The sequence below is a fragment of the Oncorhynchus mykiss genome, chromosome 22 (assembly GCF_013265735.2).
Source record: "Oncorhynchus mykiss isolate Arlee chromosome 22, USDA_OmykA_1.1, whole genome shotgun sequence".
Lineage (NCBI taxonomy): Eukaryota > Metazoa > Chordata > Actinopteri > Salmoniformes > Salmonidae > Oncorhynchus > Oncorhynchus mykiss.
The window spans coordinates 36,861,165-36,885,503 of NC_048586.1; the positions used below are offsets into that span (position 1 = coordinate 36,861,165).

Below are 24,339 nucleotides of genomic sequence, written 5' to 3' on the forward strand. Positions count from 1 at the left end.
CACCTAGCTGCTGCTTAGAAACACCTAGCTGCTGCTTAGAAACACCTAGCTGCTGCTTAGAAACACCTAGCTGCTGCTTAGAAACACCTAGCTGCTAGTTAGAAACACCTAGCTGCTGCTTAGAAACACCTAGCTGCTGCTTAGAAACACCTAGCTGCTGCTTAGAAACACCTAGCTGCTGCTTAGAAACACCTAGCTGCTGCTTAGAAACACCTAGCTGCTGCTTAGGAACACCTAGCTGCTGCTTAGAAACACCTAGCTGCTGCTTAGAAACACCTAGCTGCTGCTTAGGAACACCTAGCTGCTGCTTAGAAACACCTAGCTGCTGCTTAGAAACACCTAGCTGCTGCTTAGAAACACCTAGCTGCTGCTTAGAAACACCTAGCTGCTGCTTAGAAACACCTAGCTGCTGCTTAGAAACACCTAGCTGCTGCTTAGAAACACCTAGCTGCTGCTTAGAAACACCTAGCTGCTGCTTAGAAACACCTAGCTGCTGCTTAGAAACACCTAGCTGCTGCTTAGAAACACCTAGCTGCTGCTTAGACACACCTAGCTGCTGCTTAGACACACCTAGCTGCTGCTGCATCTTTCTGTTCGTGTGTTTGCCTCATATGGAGCAGCATGGAAAGGAATGGGATCTAATTGAAGGTGTCTTTGTTCGGCTCCCAAATGCCACCCTATTCCCTGTCCACCCTGTTTCCTATATTACCTTTTTTTGTAGTGCACTATATAGGGAATAAGTAGTCATTTGGGACACATGCTTTGTCTGATTTCAGCTAGTCTGGCTGATGATGAGTGAATAAATAAGCCTCTTGTTTAGAGATTTGCATAATGAATGCATTTAGCTCTCTTGTACACACACACACACACACAACATATGGAGTGTTACATTTTGGCTCTGCGTGGTGTGTGTGTGTGTGGTGTTATTTGGAACTATAGGCAAGAGTCTGCCAGGTCATCCAATAAATTTTTTCACCATATCGTCACAGGTGAATGAAGAGGACATTTTTCTCAAAGTTTTTATTTAAGTCTTCGAAAATAATAAGAAAGCCCAAATCGTGTTGACATAAGTCTTAAAACATTGACCTTATGAAGGCAGGGAACTTCACAGATTGAAATGGATTTGACAGATGCTTTGAGTTTTGAAAAGCCAACCAAGATAGAACAAATTACAATGCATATTTCATTGTCTACTTTGTCACATCCTGTTTTCATGTCTAGTTCTGTTTACATGGTCCCCCCCCCCCCCCCCCCCGTCTTGAGTCATTCATCTTAATTTACTGGAGCTGTTTTTTGGTGCTTCTCTAATGAACTAATCTGCTGTGATGTGGTGGTCTTTAATAAATTCTATGTTCGTGCGTGCTCCCTGTGTCTGGTCTCTAGGTGCTGGCTGGGATGAACGTGCACCCAGCCGAGTTTGATGGCCTCAAGCAAGAGTACAATGTCAAGGGCTACCCCACCTTCTGTTACTTTGAGTGAGTCTCATCCGCCTTACTTTAAGCTATATACACACACTCTCACACACACACACACACACACACACACACACCTCCCTTGTGTACTCATGGCTTTGGAAGTGCAGCAGGGAGTAGGTGTGTCCAAATACAGTACCAGTCAAAAGTTTGGTCACCTACTCATTCCAGGATTTTTCTTTATTTGGACTATTTTCTACATTGTAGAATAATAGTGAAGACATCAAAGCTATGAAATAACTCATATGGAATCATGTAGTAACCAAAACAAGTTTTGATTATTTGAGATTCTTCAAAGTAGCCACCCTTGGCCTTGATGACCGCTTTGCACACTCTTGGCATTCTCCCAACCAGCTTCATGAGGTATTCACCTGGAATCCATTTAAATTAACAGGTGTACCTTGTTAAAAGTTTGTTTGTGGAAATGTTTTCCTCCTTAATGCGTTTGAGCCAATCAGTTGTGTTGTGACAAGGTAAGGAGGGGGGGGGGGGGGGTAGCCCTATTTGTTAAAAGACCAAGTCCCTGTTATTTCAAGAACAGCTCAAATAAGCAAAGAGAAACATCAGTCCATCATTGCTTTAAGACATGAACGTAAGTCAATCTGGAATAAAAAAAAATGTTTATTCAAGTGCAGTTGCAAAAACCATCAAGCGATATGAAACTGTCTCTCATGAGGACCGCAACAGGAAAGGAAGACCCAGAGTTACCTCTGCTACAGAGGATAAGTTAATTAACGTTACCAGCCCCAGAAATTGCAGCCCATTTTAAACGCTTCAGAGTTCAAGTAAGACACATCTCAACATCAACTGTTCAGAGGAGACTTTGTGAATCAAGCCTTCATGGTTGTATTTCTGCAAAGAAACCACTACTAAAGGACACCAATAATAATAAGAGACTTGCTTGGGCCAAGACACACGAGCAAAAGACATTAGACCGGTGGAAATCTGTAATTTGTTCTGATTAGTCCAAATTTGAGCTTTTTGGTTCCAACCACGTCTTTGTGAGACGCAGAGTAGGTGAACGGATGATCTCTGCATGTGTGGTTCCCACCGTGAAGCATGGAAGCATTGTGATGGTGTGCGGGTGCTTTGCTAGTGACCTTATCAGTGATTTATGTAGAATTCAAGGCACACTTAACCAGCATGGCTACCACAGAATTCTTCAGCGATACGCCATTCCATCTGGTTTGCGCTTAGTGTGACTATCATTTGTTTTTCAACAGGACAATGACCCAACACACATATATGCTGTGTAATGGCTATTTGACCAAGAAGGAGACTGATGGATTGCTGCATCAGATGACCTGACCTCCACAATCACACAGCCTCAACCCAATTGAGATGGTTTGGGATGAGTTGGACCGCAGAGTAAAGGAAAAGCACCCAACAAGTGCTCAGCATATGTGGGAGCTCCTTCAAGACTGTTTGAAAAGCATTCCAGGTGAAGCTGGTTGAGAGAATCCCAAGAGTGTGCAAAGCTGTCATCAAGTCAAAGGGTGGCTACTTTGAAGAATCTTAAATAAAATACATTTGGATTTGTTAAACACTTTTTTGGTTACTACATGGTTCCACATGTTTTTTTCATAATTTTGTTGTCTTCACTATTATTCTACAATGTAGAAAATAAAGAAAAACACTTGAATGAGTAGGTGTGTCCAAACTTTTGACTGGTACGGTATATATAAATGACATACCTACAGTTGAAAAAATGAGAATATCTTATTTCTAATGCTGTCAACTTTATTTCTTAACTCCTAATATTGAGCAAATTACACTCATTGGAGCTAATTACACTCATTGGAGCAAATTACACTCATTGGAGCAAATTACACTCATTGGAGCAAATTACACTCATTGGAGTATCTGACAACGGCTTTGAAAAAGCATCCGCGAGTGCCGGTCACTAGACCCAGCCTCTAGAGTGGTGGTGGGGCTGACAACCCTACGGCTGCTACAATGATCTTTCTCTGTCTTGCTGTTCAAGTTCCCTTTCCAATGTATTTTCTTTCCAGTGAAGAGAGGCCACAAAGTTAAGCATTTTGTCGACACTTAAAACCTGCATGTATAATGCTTTATAACTTGTTATATAACTGCATCATCGTGCATTACACCTGCAGGCTTTAGGCCTAAATGTTTTTAACATTTTTGCGGAACAAAAAAGAAACGTAGGAACCCCCCCAGAAGGTCCTCTCCCTCTGTGCCTATTAAACTACAAATGATGAGTGGCACTAATACTGTACAACTCTGGCTGCTGTATTCTATTCCCTGCAGATCAGTGACGGTTACAAATTACCAGGATCTGCAGGCATTAGGTTCGGCTGGAGCAGCTAGGTTCGGCTGGAGCAGCTAGGTTCGGCGGGAGCAGCTAGGTTCGGCGGGAGCAGCTAGGTTCGGAGGGAGCAGCTAGGTTCGGCGGGAGCAGCTAGGTTCGGCGGGAGCAGCTAGGTTCGGAGGGAGCAGCTAGGTTCGGAGGGAGCAGCTAGGTTCGGCGGGAGCAGCTAGGTTCGGCGGGAGCAGCTAGGTTCGGCGGGAGCAGCTAGGTTCGGCGGGAGCAGCTAGGTTCGGCGGGAGCAGCTAGGTTCGGCGGGAGCAGCTAGGTTCGGCGGGAGCAGCTAGGTTCGACGGGAGCAGCTAGGTTCGGAGGGAGCAGCTAGGTTCGGAGGGAGCAGCTAGGTTCGGAGGGAGCAGCTAGGTTCGGAGGGAGCAGCTAGGTTCGGAGGGAGCAGCTAGGTTCGGAGGGAGCAGCTAGGTTCGGCGGGAGCAGCTAGGTTCGGCGGGAGCAGCTAGGTTCGGCGGGAGCAGCTAGGTTCGGCGGGAGCAGCTAGGTTCGGCGGGAGCAGCTAGGTTCGGCGGGAGCAGCTAGGTTCGGAGGGAGCAGCTAGGTTCGGAGGGAGCAGCTAGGTTCGGAGGGAGCAGCTAGGTTCGGAGGGAGCAGCTAGGTTCGGAGGGAGCAGCTAGGTTCGGAGGGAGCAGCTAGGTTCGGCGGGAGCAGCTAGGTTCGGCGGGAGCAGCTAGGTTCGGCGGGAGCAGCTAGGTTCGGAGGGAGCAGCTAGGTTCGGAGGGAGCAGCTAGGTTCGGAGGGAGCAGCTAGGTTCGGAGGGAGCAGCTAGGTTCGGAGGGAGCAGCTAGGTTCGGAGGGAGCAGCTAGGTTCGGCGGGAGCAGCTAGGTTCGGCGGGAGCAGCTAGGTTCGGAGGGAGCAGCTAGGTTCGGCGGGAGCAGCTAGGTTCGGCGGGAGCAGCTAGGTTCGACGGGAGCAGCTAGGTTCGGAGGGAGCAGCTAGGTTCGGCGGGAGCAGCTAGGTTCGGAGGGAGCAGCTAGGTTCGGAGGGAGCAGCTAGGTTCGGAGGGAGCAGCTAGGTTCGGCGGGAGCAGCTAGGTTCGGAGGGAGCAGCTAGGTTCGGAGGGAGCAGCTAGGTTCGGAGGGAGCAGCTAGGTTCGGAGGGAGCAGCTAGGTTCGGAGGGAGCAGCTAGGTTCGGCGGGAGCAGCTAGGTTCGGCGGGAGCAGCTAGGTTCGGAGGGAGCAGCTAGGTTCGGAGGGAGCAGCTAGGTTCGGAGGGAGCAGCTAGGTTCGGAGGGAGCAGCTAGGTTCGGCGGGAGCAGCTAGGTTCGGCGGGAGCAGCTAGGTTCGGCGGCCCACCACCGACTTGTTTCAGTCTCGGGACACATGCAGGAGGTCAGGGAAGATGAAGTTAGTACATGAGTATCTGTTTCCACGTAGATACATTATTCACACAATTGGAATCCCCCCCCCCATAATTCTAATGCATATTCTAATCCATAATAACTATTAGTCCATACAAGATATGCTCTTTTACTATTGGTTGGCTACATTTGAGCAAGTTTAAACCTAGTGATGTTAATGTATTGTTTGAGCTTTTTTTCACAAAACATTTCCTTTGTTTCCTTTCCACTTTCCACAACAGTGACTCAGCTCTCTCTGATGTACTGTATTTCTCTCTGAGGAACCTGTATATCCTCTGTGGGTCGGCAGGTAGCCTAGCGGTTAGAAAGGCGAGCCAGCAACCAGAGGGTTGCCAGGTTGAATCCCAGGTCTGACGAGAAAAATCAGGTGGGAAGTGAGCTGGCAATCGAAGGGTTGCTAGTATCAAGTCCTAGATTCCATTACCTACCGTTGTGCCCCTGGACAAGGCACTTAACCCCCCACAACAACAGCTCCCGGGTCCTATCCAAAAAATGTATGAATGTGTGTCTTTCAGAGGGGTTGGGATAAAGTCAAATTTCGGTTGGACCTTGTGTGCATTGACCAATAAAGTGATGTTAGTGTTAATGAAAAGGCACATTCATCTCTTTCAGTGTAGTCAACAGTAGGTTACAGTAGGTAGTGCCGTAGTTCTTAGAATCACAACTCAGAACATTGTGCAACACGTATGACATGGATTAGTGGGTTTTCTAGATGGGGTCATTCTGTGCTGTACTGTCGCTAGCATATGTTTTATATCTTTTTGTTCTCTCTGTTCTCCCCCCTATCTCTCTCTCTCTCCCTCCCCCCGGTCTTTAGGAAGGGGAAGTTCCTGCACCACTATGAAAACTACGGAGGTACAGCCAAGGACATCGCTGACTGGATGAAGAAGTGAGCGTTTTAACCGTTTCCTTCCTGCCTTCGTTTCGCCTCTTATCACTTTCCCCTCATAGAGTCCGGAGTGTTTCTGATCACTGCTTAGGGAACTGATGTGGGAAAAGTTCTGTGGCCTATTCATGTTGCTGTTGGGCTCAGTTGGTAAGCATGTGGTGTTAGCAAGGCCACATGCATATACTAAAAATGTATACCGGTACACTTGGTGTACTGTAACCCGCTTTAGATAAACATGGCATTTTACTCCTGCATGAAGAGTGCATCAACACACCCTTTAATGTCCCCATTCACTCTACTCCCCGTTGGCACTCACACTCATTCGACTGTTTACCATGCTTTAGTCTATTGAAAGGGCACGGAACAGATTTCACAGCTATTTCAGGAAACACAGACCGAGAGGAAACATTGTTACATGGGAACAGGAACAATGCCTCTAAGGTCAGAGAACACAGACAGTTTGAGTCTCGAGTGGCTCTGGCAGATGCTTCAAACCATGACCACTTTCCTCTCTGTGGAGTGTTCTAACCACTTCAGAGACAGTCCCACGGTGTAGACCCATAACAAGTACACGCACTCACACACAACACTCTTTCTCTCTCTCACTCTCAAACACACACAGACGCCCACACCCACCAAGCATCTGTTCAAAGTGGTCCTGACTGAGGCTTTCTCCAGGGTCCTGTCCAGTCTGACCAGCTAGGAGACCAGCTAGGAGACCTGTAGTACTAATAGTTAATGATTAGGGATGTAACAATTCACCGATATGCATCGGTCCCTATTCAAACATCAGCATCGGTCCCTATTCAAACGTCAGCATTGGTCCACGGACCCCAAACCGATCCAAATGTAGCATGCATTGGTCAGAGAATTTATTCAAACTTTATGAATTGCTGATTAACTTTTTTGGTTGTAGCTTTCTTTGCATTTCTCAAAAATACCTCCTTTTTTGTGACAACTGATGCGTCCTCTCATTTGGTGTGGAACTAAGCATGTATCTGTGTTGACAGTCATTGTGCATGCCAAACAACCCCAGGGAATATCAGTAGCCTAGTCGCACTGCGCAGTGTGCCCAGCGTCGTGCGCTGATCTTGCACATCTGTGCGGAACCTTGAGCATTCAAATGCTAAATTGCCTTACTGGATATTAGGCTTTACTAGTTGAGTGACAACGTATGTAATTTGCTAGGCTCTTGCTATCTACAATATGTGCTGTTGAAAATTGTGTTTTACCAAAGTAAAAGTAAGCTACTGGAGACAAGTCATCTTGCTAACAGGCTACCTGCTGAACTTACAATAGATTTGAATTTGATTGTAGATTTTGAGATGGGGTGAAATCCAAAGTTGTGCTGTATATTCATTGGCTATGTCATAGCTTAATATTTATTGTGTACAAATGATCTATGTATACATTGGCTATGTCATAGCTAATTTGTACACAATACATTACTACATTACTAGCTCAAACACTTAATCTTCAAAAATGATTGACTAGTGGGTGATGGTGATTTCAGTGCCAAGGTGGGGGGGGGGCAGAAAACATGGCTACATTGCCCCCCCCTAACCAGATAGTGGTAGTGGGGTGGTACTGTAGATGCCTCCCTTATAGCTCAGCTCAGGTGCTTACATAGCACACACACCATAGACACACTCATTTACACACACCTCAGCTCAGCTCATGAGCTCCATCAGCAGCAGATTTGAATTTAGAATGGAAAATGAATGTGTTTTATGCAACACATGTTAGTGCATTGAACCGAATCGCATCAATTTGTTCTCTAATAGCACTGAATTATTTCAAACTAAAACGTGTGGTTCCTGTATCGTATCAAAGCCCATGTATCTAGAAACGTATCCAATCGTCTCGAATATCCTTTGTGAATATTATATGCCTCTGTGGACGGCCTCACACAGGGCTTCTCAGTGCAAGAGGCGTCACTGCAGTCCCTGGATTGAATCCAGGCTGCATCACATCCGGCCGTGATTGGGAGTCCCATAGGGCGGCGCACAATTGGCCCAGCATCGTCCGGGTTTGGCCGGGGTAGGCCGTCATTGTAAATAGGAATTTGTTCTTAACTGACTTGCCTAGTTAAATGATTTAAAAAAATAAATAAAAACACAGCCACCACGAGATGGGCTGAAACTGAAAAATACTGCAGCATTTGTCTTTTAGATTCCTCTATTGTGGAATTCTGCAAGAGACACCACAGACACAAGGGGTTTAGAGGTATTCATCACGATCTAGCTAAGTAAGGAGGAAGTGCACCTGATGTTGCCTAGGAACGACCTGGACATGAATAAGTACTGTATAGCCTAGCTTATACTTATATGGCCATCAGAATTTGTTCTTAACTGACTTGCCTAGTTATAATCAAAAGTACTCCAGAGCACACTGTCTGGAAGCTGTAGATTTATGACCGCGTCCCATTTGCACATAGTGACATTTAAAACAGATACCCATCCCCCTAGACAGTGTGTTATGAACCCTCGTACATTTTATCCTTGACTAGTGGCCAGTATGGATAAAAGACTGGAAGATGTCTGTATTTGGTCTTGGCAGTGGGAGGGAGGGCTCTGTCATACGGGTGTGACCAGTACAGGCCAGATGTAGCTGACGTGAGGTGGAGTATGATCTGTAGCTAGGTCTGCCTCATAACAGACCTGCTTTAACTCACTTCTGGGCTTCTTACATCTCTCACCCCTCTTTCCCTTCTGTCTTTCTCCCTCTCATTTTCACCCCCCACCGCCACCACCTCGCTCTCTCCATCCAGTCCCCAGCCCCCCCAGCCGAAGGCCCCAGAGGTCCAATGGTCGGAGACTGACTCCCCTGTCTTCCACCTGACTGACGACTCCTTAGATGGGTTCCTGGAGGAACACCCATCTGCCCTGGTCATGTTTTATGCCCCATGTAAGTAACAAACACACACAGCGAGTAGCATATCTCACACTCACACACTCAGGGGGACAGGCTATGATGATGTCACGAGGCTACATATGTAACAGATTGCTGTTACAAAAGAAAATGTAAAAGTGTCACAGATAACATGTTTATTTGTTTCCAGTTTCCATTTCAAAACAGTTCTCAGCTTCTTCCATGTGATCTCGATCAGGAGAGAAGCAGGGAAACGTCAGGGGGGGATGTTTTGACAGAGTTGAAAACCTGTGCTGTTGTCAAAACGCACTATTACTTCAATTGCATGTGCATATTGAAACACATTTTGAAATGCAACATTACATGCATTGTTACACTCTGAATCTGCATGAAGACACCTCCTGTGGACCCACCCTGGAACCCATTTGTAGTAAATAACGGGCCCAGGCTCACTGGGGGTAAAAGTCCCATTTTATCTGGCTCCTTGTTATAACACAGGAAGGCCACTAAACCGACCCACCCTCGCCCCTTGGTGCCCTGCCTCTCACGATGGGCAGCCTGGCTGTCACTCTTCACGGGGCACTGCTGTGGACTGAGACACCCAAGCCAAGAGCAGCCAGCTGATACAAGCATATCAGGCATTTCAGCAGCTTGTGTGTGTATACACACACACACACACACACACACACACACACACACACACACACACACACAAACCCTCCCTGGCACTGCCAAGAACACGTGGAGACACACACTGCAGTTTCTTAATGGTCCACCTGTCATGGTGAGAGTAATGGTCTCATGGTCAAGAGCATCAACACTGCTGGCTCAGTTGTCTGTGCTGCTCCCTCCCTCCACACTGTGGCTGGTTCAGTTGTCTGTGCTGCTCCCTCCCTCCACACTGTGGCTGGTTCAGTTGTCTGTGCTGCTCCCTCCCTCCACACTGTGGCTGGTTCAGTTGTCTGTGCTGCTCCCTCCCTCCACACTGTGGCTGGTTCAGTTGTCTGTGCTGCTCCCTCCCTCCACACTGTGGCTGGTTCAGTTGTCTGTGCTGCTCCCTCCCTCCACACTGTGGCTGGTTCAGTTGTCTGTGCTGCTCCCTCCCTCCACACTGTGGCTGGTTCAGTTGTCTGTGCTGCTCCCTCCCTCCACACTGTGGCTGGTTCAGTTGTCTGTGCTGCTCCCTCCCTCCACACTGTGGCTGGTTCAGTTGTCTGTGCTGCTCCCTCCCTCCACACTGTGGCTGGTTCAGTTGTCTGTGCTGCTCCCTCCCTCCACACTGTGGCTGGTTGTTGTCTGTGCTGCTCCGTCCCTCCACACTGGCTGGTTCAGTTGTCTGTGCTGCTCCGTCCCTCCACACTGTGCCTGGTTGTTGTCTGTGCTGCTCCGTCCCTCCACACTGTGCCTGGTTGTTGTCTGTGCTGCTCCCTCCCTCCACACTGGCTGGTTCAGTTGTCTGTGCTGCTCCCTCCCTCCACACTGTGGCTGGTTCAGTTGTCTGTGCTGCTCCGTCCCTCCACACTGGCTGGTTCAGTTGTCTGTGCTGCTCCGTCCCTCCACACTGTTCCTGGTTGTTGTCTGTGCTGCTCCCTCCCTCCCTCCACACTGTGGCTGGTTCAGTTGTCTGTGCTGCTCCCTCCCTTCACACTGTGGCTGGTTCAGTTGTCTGTGCTGCTCCCTCCCTCCACACTGCTGGTTCAGTTGTTTGTGCTGCTCCCTCCCTCCCTCCACACTGCTGGTTCAGTTGTCTGTGCTGCTCCCTCCCTCCACACTGCTGGTTCAGTTGTCTGTGCTGCTCCCTCCACACTGGCTGGTTCAGTTGTCTGTGCTGCTCCCTCCCTCCCTCCACACTGTGGCTGGTTCAGTTGTCTGTGCTGCTCCCTCCCTCCACACTGTGGCTGGTTCAGTTGTCTGTGCTGCTCCCTCCCTCCACACTGCGGCTGGTTCAGTTGTCTGTGCTGCTCCCTCCCTCCACACTGCTGGTTCAGTTGTCTGTGCTGCTCCCTCCCTCCACACTGCTGGTTCAGTTGTCTGTGCTGCTCCCTCCCTCCACACTGTGGCTGGTTGTTGTCTGTGCTGCTCCGTCCCTCCACACTGGCTGGTTCAGTTGTCTGTGCTGCTCCGTCCCTCCACACTGGCTGATTCAGTTGTCTGTGCTGCTCCGTCCCTCCACACTGTGCCTGGTTGTTGTCTGTGCTGCTCCGTCCCTCCACACTGGCTGGTTCAGTTGTCTGTGCTGCTCCGTCCCTCCACACTGGCTGGTTCAGTTGTCTGTGCTGCTCCCTCCCTCCCTCCACACTGTGCCTGGTTGTTGTCTGTGCTGCTCCCTCCCTCCACACTGTGGCTGGTTCAGTTGTCTGTGCTGCTCCCTCCCTCCACACTGTGGCTGGTTCAGTTGTCTGTGCTGCTCCCTCCCTCCACACTGGCTGGTTCAGTTGTCTGTGCTGCTCCCTCCCTCCACACTGTGGCTGGTTCAGTTGTCTGTGCTGCTCCCTCCCTCCCTCCACACTGCTGGTTCAGTTGTCTGTGCTGCTCCCTCCCTCCCTCCACACTGTGGCTGGTTGTTGTCTGTGCTGCTCCGTCTCTCCACACTGTGGCTGGTTCAGTTGTCTGTGCTGCTCCCTCCCTCCACACTGCTGGTTCAGTTGTCTGTGCTGCTCCCTCCCTCCCTCCACACTGCGGCTGGTTCAGTTGTCTGTGCTGCTCCCTCCCTCCCTCCACACTGTGGCTGGTTCAGTTGTCTGTGCTGCTCCCTCCCTCCCTCCACACTGTGGCTGGTTGTTGTCTGTGCTGCTCCCTCCCTCCACACTGTGGCTGGTTGTTGTCTGTGCTGCTCCCTCCCTCCACACTGTGGCTGGTTCAGTTGTCTGTGCTGCTCCCTCCCTCCCTCCACACTGTGGCTGGTTCAGTTGTCTGTGCTGCTCCCTCCCTCCCTCCCTCCACAATGTGGCTGGTTCAGTTGTCTGTGCTGCTCCCTCCCTCCCTCCACACTGTGGCTGGTTCAGTTGTCTGTGCTGCTCCCTCCCTCCCTCCACACTGTGGCTGGTTCAGTTGTCTGTGCTGCTCCCTCCCTCCCTCCACACTGTGGCTGGTTCAGTTGTCTGTGCTGCTCCCTCCCTCCACACTGTGGCTGGTTCAGTTGTCTGTGCTGCTCCCTCCCTCCACACTGTGGCTCGTTCAGTTGTCTGTGCTGCTCCCTCCCTCCACACTGTGGCTGGTTCAGTTGTCTGTGCTGCTCCCTCCACACTGCTGGTTCAGTTGTCTGTGCTGCTCCCTCCACACTGTGGCTGGTTCAGTTGTCTGTGCTGCTCCCTCCCTCCGCACTGTGCCTGGTTGTTGTCTGTGCTGCTCCCTCCCTCCACACTGTGGCTGGTTCAGTTGTCTGTGCTGCTCCCTCCCTCCACACTGTGGCTGGTTCAGTTGTCTGTGCTGCTCCCTCCCTCCACACTGTGGCTGGTTCAGTTGTCTGTGCTGCTCCCTCCCTCCACACTGTGGCTGGTTCAGTTGTCTGTGCTGCTCCCTCCCTCCACACTGTGGCTGGTTCAGTTGTCTGTGCTGCTCCCTCCCTCCACACTGCGGCTGGTTCAGTTGTCTGTGCTGCTCCCTCCCTCCACACTGCGGCTGGTTCAGTTGTCTGTGCTGCTCCCTCCCTCCACACGGCTGGTTCAGTTGTCTGTGCTGCTCCCTCCCTCCACACTGCTGGTTCAGTTGTCTGTGCTGCTCCCTCCCTCCACACTGTGGCTGGTTCAGTGATCTGTGCTGCTCCCTCCCTCCACACTGTGGCTGGTTCAGTTGTCTGTGCTGCTCCCTCCACACTGTGGCTGGTTCAGTTGTCTGTGCTGCTCCCTCCCTCCACACTGTGGCTGGTTCAGTTGTCTGTGCTGCTCCCTCCCTCCACACTGTGGCTGGTTCAGTTGTCTGTGCTGCTCCCTCCCTCCACACTGTGGCTGGTTCAGTTGTCTGTGCTGCTCCCTCCCTCCACACTGTGGCTGGTTGTTGTCTGTGCTGCTCCGTCCCTCCACACTGGCTGGTTCAGTTGTCTGTGCTGCTCCGTCCCTCCACACTGGCTGATTCAGTTGTCTGTGCTGCTCCGTCCCTCCACACTGTGCCTGGTTGTTGTCTGTGCTGCTCCGTCCCTCCACACTGTGCCTGGTTGTTGTCTGTGCTGCTCCCTCCCTCCCTCCACACTGTGGCTGGTTCAGTTGTCTGTGCTGCTCCCTCCCTTCACACTGTGGCTGGTTCAGTTGTCTGTGCTGCTCCCTCCCTCCCTCCACACTGTGGCTGGTTCAGTTGTCTGTGCTGCTCCCTCCCTTCACACTGTGGCTGGTTCAGTTGTTTGTGCTGCTCCCTCCCTCCCTCCACACTGCTGGTTCAGTTGTCTGTGCTGCTCCCTCCCTCCACACTGCTGGTTCAGTTGTCTGTGCTGCTCCCTCCACACTGGCTGGTTCAGTTGTCTGTGCTGCTCCCTCCCTCCCTCCACACTGTGGCTGGTTCAGTTGTCTGTGCTGCTCCGTCCCTCCACACTGGCTGGTTCAGTTGTCTGTGCTGCTCCGTCCCTCCACACTGGCTGGTTCAGTTGTCTGTGCTGCTCCGTCCCTCCACACTGGCTGGTTCAGTTGTCTGTGCTGCTCCGTCCCTCCACACTGGCTGGTTCAGTTGTCTGTGCTGCTCCCTCCCTCCCTCCACACTGTGCCTGGTTGTTGTCTGTGCTGCTCCCTCCCTCCACACTGTGGCTGGTTCAGTTGTCTGTGCTGCTCCCTCCCTCCACACTGTGGCTGGTTCAGTTGTCTGTGCTGCTCCCTCCCTCCACACTGGCTGGTTCAGTTGTCTGTGCTGCTCCCTCCCTCCACACTGTGGCTGGTTCAGTTGTCTGTGCTGCTCCCTCCCTCCCTCCACACTGTGGCTGGTTGTTGTCTGTGGTGCTCCCTCCCTCCACACTGTGGCTGGTTCAGTTGTCTGTGCTGCTCCCTCCCTCCCTCCACACTGCTGGTTCAGTTGTCTGTGCTGCTCCCTCCCTCCCTCCACACTGTGGCTGGTTGTTTTCTGTGCTGCTCCGTCTCTCCACACTGGCTGGTTCAGTTGTCTGTGCTGCTCCCTCCCTCCACACTGCTGGTTCAGTTGTCTGTGCTGCTCCCTCCCTCCCTCCACACTGTGGCTGGTTCAGTTGTCTGTGCTGCTCCCTCCCTCCCTCCACACTGTGGCTGGTTCAGTTGTCTGTGCTGCTCCCTCCCTCCCTCCACACTGTGGCTGGTTCAGTTGTCTGTGCTGCTCCCTCCCTCCCTCCACACTGTGGCTGGTTCAGTTGTCTGTGCTGCTCCCTCCCTCCCTCCACACTGTGGCTGGTTCAGTTGTCTGTGCTGCTCCCTCCCTCCACACTGTGGCTCGTTCAGTTGTCTGTGCTGCTCCCTACCTCCACACTGTGGCTGGTTCAGTTGTCTGTGCTGCTCCCTCCACACTGCTGGTTCAGTTGTCTGTGCTGCTCCCTCCACACTGTGGCTGGTTCAGTTGTCTGTGCTGCTCCCTCCCTCCGCACTGTGCCTGGTTGTTGTCTGTGCTGCTCCCTCCCTCCCTCCACACTGTGGCTGGTTCAGTTGTCTGTGCTGCTCCCTCCCACCCTCCACACTGTGGCTGGTTGTTGTCTGTGCTGCTCCCTCCCTCCCTCCACACTGTGGCTGGTTCAGTTGTCTGTGCTGCTCCCTCCATTCCCTCCACACTGTGGCTGGTTCAGTTGTCTGTGCTGCTCCCTCCCTCCCTCCACACTGTGGCTGGTTCAGTTGTCTGTGCTGCTCCCTCCCTCCACACTGTGGCTCGTTCAGTTGTCTGTGCTGCTCCCTCCCTCCACACTGTGGCTGGTTCAGTTGTCTGTGCTGCTCCCTCCACACTGCTGGTTCAGTTGTCTGTGCTGCTCCCTCCACACTGTGGCTGGTTCAGTTGTCTGTGCTGCTCCCTCCCTCCGCACTGTGCCTGGTTGTTGTCTGTGCTGCTCCCTCCCTCCCTCCACACTGTGGCTGGTTCAGTTGTCTGTGCTGCTCCCTCCCACCCTCCACACTGTGGCTGGTTGTTGTCTGTGCTGCTCCCTCCCTCCCTCCACACTGTGGCTGGTTGTTGTCTGTGCTGCTCCCTCCCTCCACACTGGCTGGTTCAGTTGTCTGTGCTGCTCCCTCCCTCCAGACTGTGCCTGGTTGTTGTCTGTGCTGCTCCCTCCCTCCACACTGTGGCTGGTTCAGTTGTCTGTGCTGCTCCCTCCCTCCCTCCACACTGTGGCTGGTTGTTGTCTGTGCTGCTCCCTCCCTCCACACTGTGGCTGGTTCAGTTGTCTGTGCTGCTCCCTCCCTCCACACTGTGGCTGGTTCAGTTGTCTGTGCTGCTCCCTCCCTCCCTCCACAGTGTGCCTGGTTGTTGTCTGTGCTGCTCCCTCCCTCCACACTGCCTGGTTGTTGTCTGTGCTGCTCTCTCCCTCCTTCCCTTCCTCCACACTGGCTGGTTCAGTTGTCTGTGCTGCTCCCTCCCTCCACACTGTGCCTGGTTGTTGTCTGTGCTGCTCCCTCCCTCCCTCCACACTGTGGCTGGTTCAGTTGTCTGTGCTGCTCCCTCCCTCAACACTGTGGCTGGTTCAGTTGTCTGTGCTGCTCCCTCCCTCCCTCCACACTGTGGCTGGTTGTTGTCTGTGCTGCTCCCTCCCTCCACACTGTGGCTGGCTCAGTTGTCTGTGCTGCTCCCTCCCTCCCTCCACACTGTGGCTGGTTGTTGTCTGTGCTGCTCCCTCCCTCCACACTGTGGCTGGTTCAGTTGTCTGTGCTGCTCCCTCCCTCCACACTGTGGCTGGTTCAGTTGTCTTTGCTGCTCCCTCCCTCCCTCCACAGTGTGCCTGGTTGTTGTCTGTGCTGCTCCCTCCCTCCACACTGCCTGGTTGTTGTCTGTGCTGCTCTCTCCCTCCTTCCCTTCCTCCACACTGGCTGGTTCAGTTGTCTGTGCTGCTCCCTCCCTCCACACTGTGCCTGGTTGTTGTCTGTGCTGCTCCCTCCCTCCCTCCACACTGTGGCTGGTTCAGTTGTCTGTGCTGCTCCCTCCCTCCACACTGTGGCTGGTTCAGTTGTCTGTGCTGCTCCCTCCACACTGCTGGTTCAGTTGTCTGTGCTGCTCCCTCCACACTGTGGCTGGTTCAGTTGTCTGTGCTGCTCCCTCCCTCCGCACTGTGCCTGGTTGTTGTCTGTGCTGCTCCCTCCCTCCACACTGTGGCTGGTTCAGTTGTCTGTGCTGCTCCCTCCCTCCACACTGTGGCTGGTTCAGTTGTCTGTGCTGCTCCCTCCCTCCACACTGTGGCTGGTTCAGTTGTCTGTGCTGCTCCCTCCCTCCACACTGTGGCTGGTTCAGTTGTCTGTGCTGCTCCCTCCCTCCACACTGTGGCTGGTTCAGTTGTCTGTGCTGCTCCCTCCCTCCACACTGCGGCTGGTTCAGTTGTCTGTGCTGCTCCCTCCCTCCACACTGCGGCTGGTTCAGTTGTCTGTGCTGCTCCCTCCCTCCACACGGCTGGTTCAGTTGTCTGTGCTGCTCCCTCCCTCCACACTGCTGGTTCAGTTGTCTGTGCTGCTCCCTCCCTCCACACTGTGGCTGGTTCAGTGATCTGTGCTGCTCCCTCCCTCCACACTGTGGCTGGTTCAGTTGTCTGTGCTGCTCCCTCCACACTGTGGCTGGTTCAGTTGTCTGTGCTGCTCCCTCCCTCCACACTGTGGCTGGTTCAGTTGTCTGTGCTGCTCCCTCCCTCCACACTGTGGCTGGTTCAGTTGTCTGTGCTGCTCCCTCCCTCCACACTGTGGCTGGTTCAGTTGTCTGTGCTGCTCCCTCCCTCCACACTGTGGCTGGTTGTTGTCTGTGCTGCTCCGTCCCTCCACACTGGCTGGTTCAGTTGTCTGTGCTGCTCCGTCCCTCCACACTGGCTGATTCAGTTGTCTGTGCTGCTCCGTCCCTCCACACTGTGCCTGGTTGTTGTCTGTGCTGCTCCGTCCCTCCACACTGTGCCTGGTTGTTGTCTGTGCTGCTCCCTCCCTCCCTCCACACTGTGGCTGGTTCAGTTGTCTGTGCTGCTCCCTCCCTTCACACTGTGGCTGGTTCAGTTGTCTGTGCTGCTCCCTCCCTCCCTCCACACTGTGGCTGGTTCAGTTGTCTGTGCTGCTCCCTCCCTTCACACTGTGGCTGGTTCAGTTGTTTGTGCTGCTCCCTCCCTCCCTCCACACTGCTGGTTCAGTTGTCTGTGCTGCTCCCTCCCTCCACACTGCTGGTTCAGTTGTCTGTGCTGCTCCCTCCACACTGGCTGGTTCAGTTGTCTGTGCTGCTCCCTCCCTCCCTCCACACTGTGGCTGGTTCAGTTGTCTGTGCTGCTCCGTCCCTCCACACTGGCTGGTTCAGTTGTCTGTGCTGCTCCGTCCCTCCACACTGGCTGGTTCAGTTGTCTGTGCTGCTCCGTCCCTCCACACTGGCTGGTTCAGTTGTCTGTGCTGCTCCGTCCCTCCACACTGGCTGGTTCAGTTGTCTGTGCTGCTCCCTCCCTCCCTCCACACTGTGCCTGGTTGTTGTCTGTGCTGCTCCCTCCCTCCACACTGTGGCTGGTTCAGTTGTCTGTGCTGCTCCCTCCCTCCACACTGTGGCTGGTTCAGTTGTCTGTGCTGCTCCCTCCCTCCACACTGGCTGGTTCAGTTGTCTGTGCTGCTCCCTCCCTCCACACTGTGGCTGGTTCAGTTGTCTGTGCTGCTCCCTCCCTCCCTCCACACTGTGGCTGGTTGTTGTCTGTGGTGCTCCCTCCCTCCACACTGTGGCTGGTTCAGTTGTCTGTGCTGCTCCCTCCCTCCCTCCACACTGCTGGTTCAGTTGTCTGTGCTGCTCCCTCCCTCCCTCCACACTGTGGCTGGTTGTTTTCTGTGCTGCTCCGTCTCTCCACACTGGCTGGTTCAGTTGTCTGTGCTGCTCCCTCCCTCCACACTGCTGGTTCAGTTGTCTGTGCTGCTCCCTCCCTCCCTCCACACTGTGGCTGGTTCAGTTGTCTGTGCTGCTCCCTCCCTCCCTCCACACTGTGGCTGGTTCAGTTGTCTGTGCTGCTCCCTCCCTCCCTCCACACTGTGGCTGGTTCAGTTGTCTGTGCTGCTCCCTCCCTCCCTCCACACTGTGGCTGGTTCAGTTGTCTGTGCTGCTCCCTCCCTCCCTCCACACTGTGGCTGGTTCAGTTGTCTGTGCTGCTCCCTCCCTCCACACTGTGGCTCGTTCAGTTGTCTGTGCTGCTCCCTACCTCCACACTGTGGCTGGTTCAGTTGTCTGTGCTGCTCCCTCCACACTGCTGGTTCAGTTGTCTGTGCTGCTCCCTCCACACTGTGGCTGGTTCAGTTGTCTGTGCTGCTCCCTCCCTCCGCACTGTGCCTGGTTGTTGTCTGTGCTGCTCCCTCCCTCCCTCCACACTGTGGCTGGTTCAGTTGTCTGTGCTGCTCCCTCCCACCCTCCACACTGTGGCTGGTTGTTGTCTGTGCTGCTCCCTCCCTCCCTCCACACTGTGGCTGGTTCAGTTGTCTGTGCTGCTCCCTCCATTCCCTCCACACTGTGGCTGGTTCAGTTGTCTGTGCTGCTCCCTCCCTCCCTCCACACTGTGGCTGGTTCAGTTGTCTGCGCTGCTCCCTCCCTCCACACTGTGGCTCGTTCAGTTGTCTGTGCTGCTCCCTCCCTCCACACTGTGGCTGGTTCAGTTGTCTGTGCTGCTCCCTCCACACTGCTGGTTCAGTTGTCTGTGCTGCTCCCTCCACACTGTGGCTGGTTCAGTTGTCTGTGCTGCTCCCTCCCTCCGCACTGTGCCTGGTTGTTGTCTGTGCTGCTCCCTCCCTCCCTCCACACTGTGGCTGGTTCAGTTGTCTGTGCTGCTCCCTCCCACCCTCCACACTGTGGCTGGTTGTTGTCTGTGCTGCTCCCTCCCTCCCTCCACACTGTGGCTGGTTGTTGTCTGTGCTGCTCCCTCCCTCCACACTGGCTGGTTCAGTTGTCTGTGCTGCTCCCTCCCTCCAGACTGTGCCTGGTTGTTGTCTGTGCTGCTCCCTCCCTCCACACTGTGGCTGGTTCAGTTGTCTGTGCTGCTCCCTCCCTCCCTCCACACTGTGGCTGGTTGTTGTCTGTGCTGCTCCCTCCCTCCACACTGTGGCTGGTTCAGTTGTCTGTGCTGCTCCCTCCCTCCACACTGTGGCTGGTTCAGTTGTCTGTGCTGCTCCCTCCCTCCCTCCACAGTGTGCCTGGTTGTTGTCTGTGCTGCTCCCTCCCTCCACACTGCCTGGTTGTTGTCTGTGCTGCTCTCTCCCTCCTTCCCTTCCTCCACACTGGCTGGTTCAGTTGTCTGTGCTGCTCCCTCCCTCCACACTGTGCCTGGTTGTTGTCTGTGCTGCTCCCTCCCTCCCTCCACACTGTGGCTGGTTCAGTTGTCTGTGCTGCTCCCTCCCTCAACACTGTGGCTGGTTCAGTTGTCTGTGCTGCTCCCTCCCTCCCTCCACACTGTGGCTGGTTGTTGTCTGTGCTGCTCCCTCCCTCCACACTGTGGCTGGCTCAGTTGTCTGTGCTGCTCCCTCCCTCCCTCCACACTGTGGCTGGTTGTTGTCTGTGCTGCTCCCTCCCTCCACACTGTGGCTGGTTCAGTTGTCTGTGCTGCTCCCTCCCTCCACACTGTGGCTGGTTCAGTTGTCTGTGCTGCTCCCTCCCTCCACACTGTGCCTGGTTGTTGTCTGTGCTGCTCCCTCCCTCCCTCCACACTGTGGCTGGTTCAGTTGTCTGTGCTGCTCCCTCCCTCAACACTGTGGCTGGTTCAGTTGTCTGTGCTGCTCCGTCCCTCCACACTGTGGCTGGTTCAGTTGTCTGTGCTGCTCCGTCCCTCCACACTGTGGCTGGTACAGTTGTCTGTGCTGCTCCCTCCCTCCCGCCACACTGTGGCTGGTTGTTGTCTGTGCTGCTCCCTCCCTCCACACTGTGGCTGGCTCAGTTGTCTGTGCTGCTCCCTCCCTCCACACTGTGGCTGGTTCAGTTGTCTGTGCTGCTCCCTCCCTCCACACTGTGGCTGGTTCAGTTGTCTGTGCTGCTCCCTCCCTCCACACTGTGGCTGGTTCAGTTGTCTGTGCTGCTCCCTCCCTCCACGCTGTGGCTGGTTCAGTTGTCTGTGCTGCTCCCTCCCTCCACACTGTGGCTGGTTCAGTTGTCTCTGCTGCTCCCTCCCTCCACACTGTGGCTGGTTGTTGTCTGTGCTGCTCCCTCCCTCCACACTGTGGCTGGTTGTTGTCTGTGCTGCTCCCTCCCTCCACACTGTGCCTGGTTGTTGTCTGTGCTGCTCCCTCCCTCCACACTGTGCCTGGTTGTTGTCTGTGCTGCTCCCTCCCTCCACGCTGTGGCTGGTTCAGTTGTCTGTGCTGCTCCCTCCCTCCACACTGTGCCTGGTTGTTGTCTGTGCTGCTCCCTCCCTCCACACTGTGGCTGGTTGTTGTCTGTGCTGCTCCCTCCCTCCACACTGTGCCTGGTTGTTGTCTGTGCTGCTCCCTCCCTCCACACTTTGCCTGGTTGTTGTCTGTGCTGCTCCCTCCCTTCACACTGTGGCTGGTTCAGTTGTCTGTGCTGCTCCGTCCCTCCACACTGGCTGGTTCAGTTGTCTGTGCTGCTCCGTCCCTCCACACTGTGCCTGGTTGTTGTCTGTGCTGCTCCGTCCCTCCACACTGTGCCTGGTTGTTGTCTGTGCTGCTCCCTCCCTCCACACTGTGGCTGGTTGTTGTCTGTGCTGCTCCGTCCCTCCACACTGGCTGGTTCAGTTGTCTGTGCTGCTCCCTCCCTCCACACTGTGGCTGGTTCAGTTGTCTGTGCTGCTCCGTCCCTCCACACTGGCTGGTTCAGTTGTCTGTGCTGCTCCGTCCCTCCACACTGTTCCTGGTTGTTGTCTGTGCTGCTCCCTCCCTCCCTCCACACTGTGGCTGGTTGTTGTCTGTGCTGCTCCCTCCCTTCACACTGTGGCTGGTTCAGTTGTCTGTGCTGCTCCCTCCCTCCCTCCACACTGTGGCTGGTTCAGTTGTCTGTGCTGCTCCCTCCCTTCACACTGTGGCTGGTTCAGTTGTCTGTGCTGCTCCCTCCCTCCACACTGCTGGTTCAGTTGTTTGTGCTGCTCCCTCCCTCCCTCCACACTGCTGGTTCAGTTGTTTGTGCTGCTCCCTCCCTCCCTCCACACTGCTGGTTCAGTTGTCTGTGCTGCTCCCTCCCTCCACACTGCTGGTTCAGTTGTCTGTGCTGCTCCCTCCACACTGGCTGGTTCAGTTGTCTGTGCTGCTCCCTCCCTCCCTCCACACTGTGGCTGGTTCAGTTGTCTGTGCTGCTCCCTCCCTCCACACTGTGGCTGGTTCAGTTGTCTGTGCTGCTCCGTCCCTCCACACTGTGGCTGGTTCAGTTGTCTGTGCTGCTCCCTCCCTCCACACTGCGGCTGGTTCAGTTGTCTGTGCTGCTCCCTCCCTCCACACTGCTGGTTCAGTTGTCTGTGCTGCTCCCTCCCTCCACACTGCTGGTTCAGTTGTCTGTGCTGCTCCCTCCCTCCACACTGTGGCTGGTTGTTGTCTGTGCTGCTCCGTCCCTCCACACTGGCTGGTTCAGTTGTCTGTGCTGCTCCGTCCCTCCACACTGGCTGATTCAGTTGTCTGTGCTGCTCCGTCCCTCCACACTGTGCCTGGTTGTTGTCTGTGCTGCTCCGTCCCTCCACACTGGCTGGTTCAGTTGTCTGTGCTGCTCCGTCCCTCCACACTGGCTGGTTCAGTTGTCTGTGCTGCTCCCTCCCTCCCTCCACACTGTGCCTGGTTGTTGTCTGTGCTGCTCCCTCCCTCCACACTGTGGCTGGTTCAGTTGTCTGTGCTGCTCCCTCCCTCCACACTGTGGCTGGTTCAGTTGTCTGTGCTGCTCCCTCCCTCCACACTGGCTGGTTCAGTTGTCTGTGCTGCTCCCTCCCTCCACACTGTGGCTGGTTCAGTTGTCTGTGCTGCTCCCTCCCTCCCTCCACACTGCTGGTTCAGTTGTCTGTGCTGCTCCCTCCCTCCCTCCACACTGTGGCTGGTTGTTGTCTGTGCTGCTCCGTCTCTCCACACTGTGGCTGGTTCAGTTGTCTGTGCTGCTCCCTCCCTCCACACTGCTGGTTCAGTTGTCTGTGCTGCTCCCTCCCTCCCTCCACACTGCGGCTGGTTCAGTTGTCTGTGCTGCTCCCTCCCTCCCTCCACACTGTGGCTGGTTCAGTTGTCTGTGCTGCTCCCTCCCTCCCTCCACACTGTGGCTGGTTGTTGTCTGTGCTGCTCCCTCCCTCCACACTGTGGCTGGTTGTTGTCTGTGCTGCTCCCTCCCTCCACACTGTGGCTGGTTCAGTTGTCTGTGCTGCTCCCTCCCTCCCTCCACACTGTGGCTGGTTCAGTTGTCTGTGCTGCTCCCTCCCTCCCTCCCTCCACACTGTGGCTGGTTCAGTTGTCTGTGCTGCTCCCTCCCTCCCTCCCTCCACACTGTGGCTGGTTCAGTTGTCTGTGCTGCTCCCTCCCTCCCTCCACACTGTGGCTGGTTCAGTTGTCTGTGCTGCTCCCTCCCTCCCTCCACACTGTGGCTGGTTCAGTTGTCTGTGCTGCTCCCTCCCTCCACACTGTGGCTGGTTCAGTTGTCTGTGCTGCTCCCTCCCTCCACACTGTGGCTCGTTCAGTTGTCTGTGCTGCTCCCTCCCTCCACACTGTGGCTGGTTCAGTTGTCTGTGCTGCTCCCTCCACACTGCTGGTTCAGTTGTCTGTGCTGCTCCCTCCACACTGTGGCTGGTTCAGTTGTCTGTGCTGCTCCCTCCCTCCGCACTGTGCCTGGTTGTTGTCTGTGCTGCTCCCTCCCTCCACACTGTGGCTGGTTCAGTTGTCTGTGCTGCTCCCTCCCTCCACACTGTGGCTGGTTCAGTTGTCTGTGCTGCTCCCTCCCTCCACACTGTGGCTGGTTCAGTTGTCTGTGCTGCTCCCTCCCTCCACACTGTGGCTGGTTCAGTTGTCTGTGCTGCTCCCTCCCTCCACACTGTGGCTGGTTCAGTTGTCTGTGCTGCTCCCTCCCTCCACACTGCGGCTGGTTCAGTTGTCTGTGCTGCTCCCTCCCTCCACACTGCGGCTGGTTCAGTTGTCTGTGCTGCTCCCTCCCTCCACACGGCTGGTTCAGTTGTCTGTGCTGCTCCCTCCCTCCACACTGCTGGTTCAGTTGTCTGTGCTGCTCCCTCCCTCCACACTGTGGCTGGTTCAGTGATCTGTGCTGCTCCCTCCCTCCACACTGTGGCTGGTTCAGTTGTCTGTGCTGCTCCCTCCACACTGTGGCTGGTTCAGTTGTCTGTGCTGCTCCCTCCCTCCACACTGTGGCTGGTTCAGTTGTCTGTGCTGCTCCCTCCCTCCACACTGTGGCTGGTTCAGTTGTCTGTGCTGCTCCCTCCCTCCACACTGTGGCTGGTTCAGTTGTCTGTGCTGCTCCCTCCCTCCACACTGTGGCTGGCTCAGTTGTCTGTGCTGCTCCCTCCCTCCACACTGTGGCTGGTTCAGTTGTCTGTGCTGCTCCCTCCCTCCACACTGTGGCTGGTTCAGTTGTCTGTGCTGCTCCCTCCCTCCACACTGTGGCTGGTTCAGTTGTCTGTGCTGCTCCCTCCCTCCACGCTGTGGCTGGTTCAGTTGTCTGTGCTGCTCCCTCCCTCCACACTGTGGCTGGTTCAGTTGTCTCTGCTGCTCCCTCCCTCCACACTGTGGCTGGTTGTTGTCTGTGCTGCTCCCTCCCTCCACACTGTGGCTGGTTGTTGTCTGTGCTGCTCCCTCCCTCCACACTGTGCCTGGTTGTTGTCTGTGCTGCTCCCTCCCTCCACACTGTGCCTGGTTGTTGTCTGTGCTGCTCCCTCCCTCCACGCTGTGGCTGGTTCAGTTGTCTGTGCTGCTCCCTCCCTCCACACTGTGCCTGGTTGTTGTCTGTGCTGCTCCCTCCCTCCACACTGTGGCTGGTTGTTGTCTGTGCTGCTCCCTCCCTCCACACTGTGCCTGGTTGTTGTCTGTGCTGCTCCCTCCCTCCACACTTTGCCTGGTTGTTGTCTGTGCTGCTCCCTCCCTTCACACTGTGGCTGGTTCAGTTGTCTGTGCTGCTCCGTCCCTCCACACTGGCTGGTTCAGTTGTCTGTGCTGCTCCGTCCCTCCACACTGTGCCTGGTTGTTGTCTGTGCTGCTCCGTCCCTCCACACTGTGCCTGGTTGTTGTCTGTGCTGCTCCCTCCCTCCACACTGTGGCTGGTTGTTGTCTGTGCTGCTCCGTCCCTCCACACTGGCTGGTTCAGTTGTCTGTGCTGCTCCCTCCCTCCACACTGTGGCTGGTTCAGTTGTCTGTGCTGCTC

At 54.6% G+C, this 24,339-nt stretch overlaps 1 protein-coding gene across 1 annotated transcript in view; it reads left to right on the forward strand.

Moving 5' to 3' along the window:
• Positions 1-24,339, forward strand: part of LOC110501807 (protein disulfide-isomerase A5) — a 78,513-nt gene that overhangs the window by 22,451 nt on the left and 31,723 nt on the right. The window contains exons 9-11 of the mRNA XM_036959223.1: positions 1,384-1,475; positions 5,992-6,063; positions 8,834-8,970. Of these exons, the coding sequence (XP_036815118.1) occupies positions 1,384-1,475; positions 5,992-6,063; positions 8,834-8,970 (301 nt within the window). The remainder of the gene's footprint in view (positions 1-1,383; positions 1,476-5,991; positions 6,064-8,833; positions 8,971-24,339) is intronic.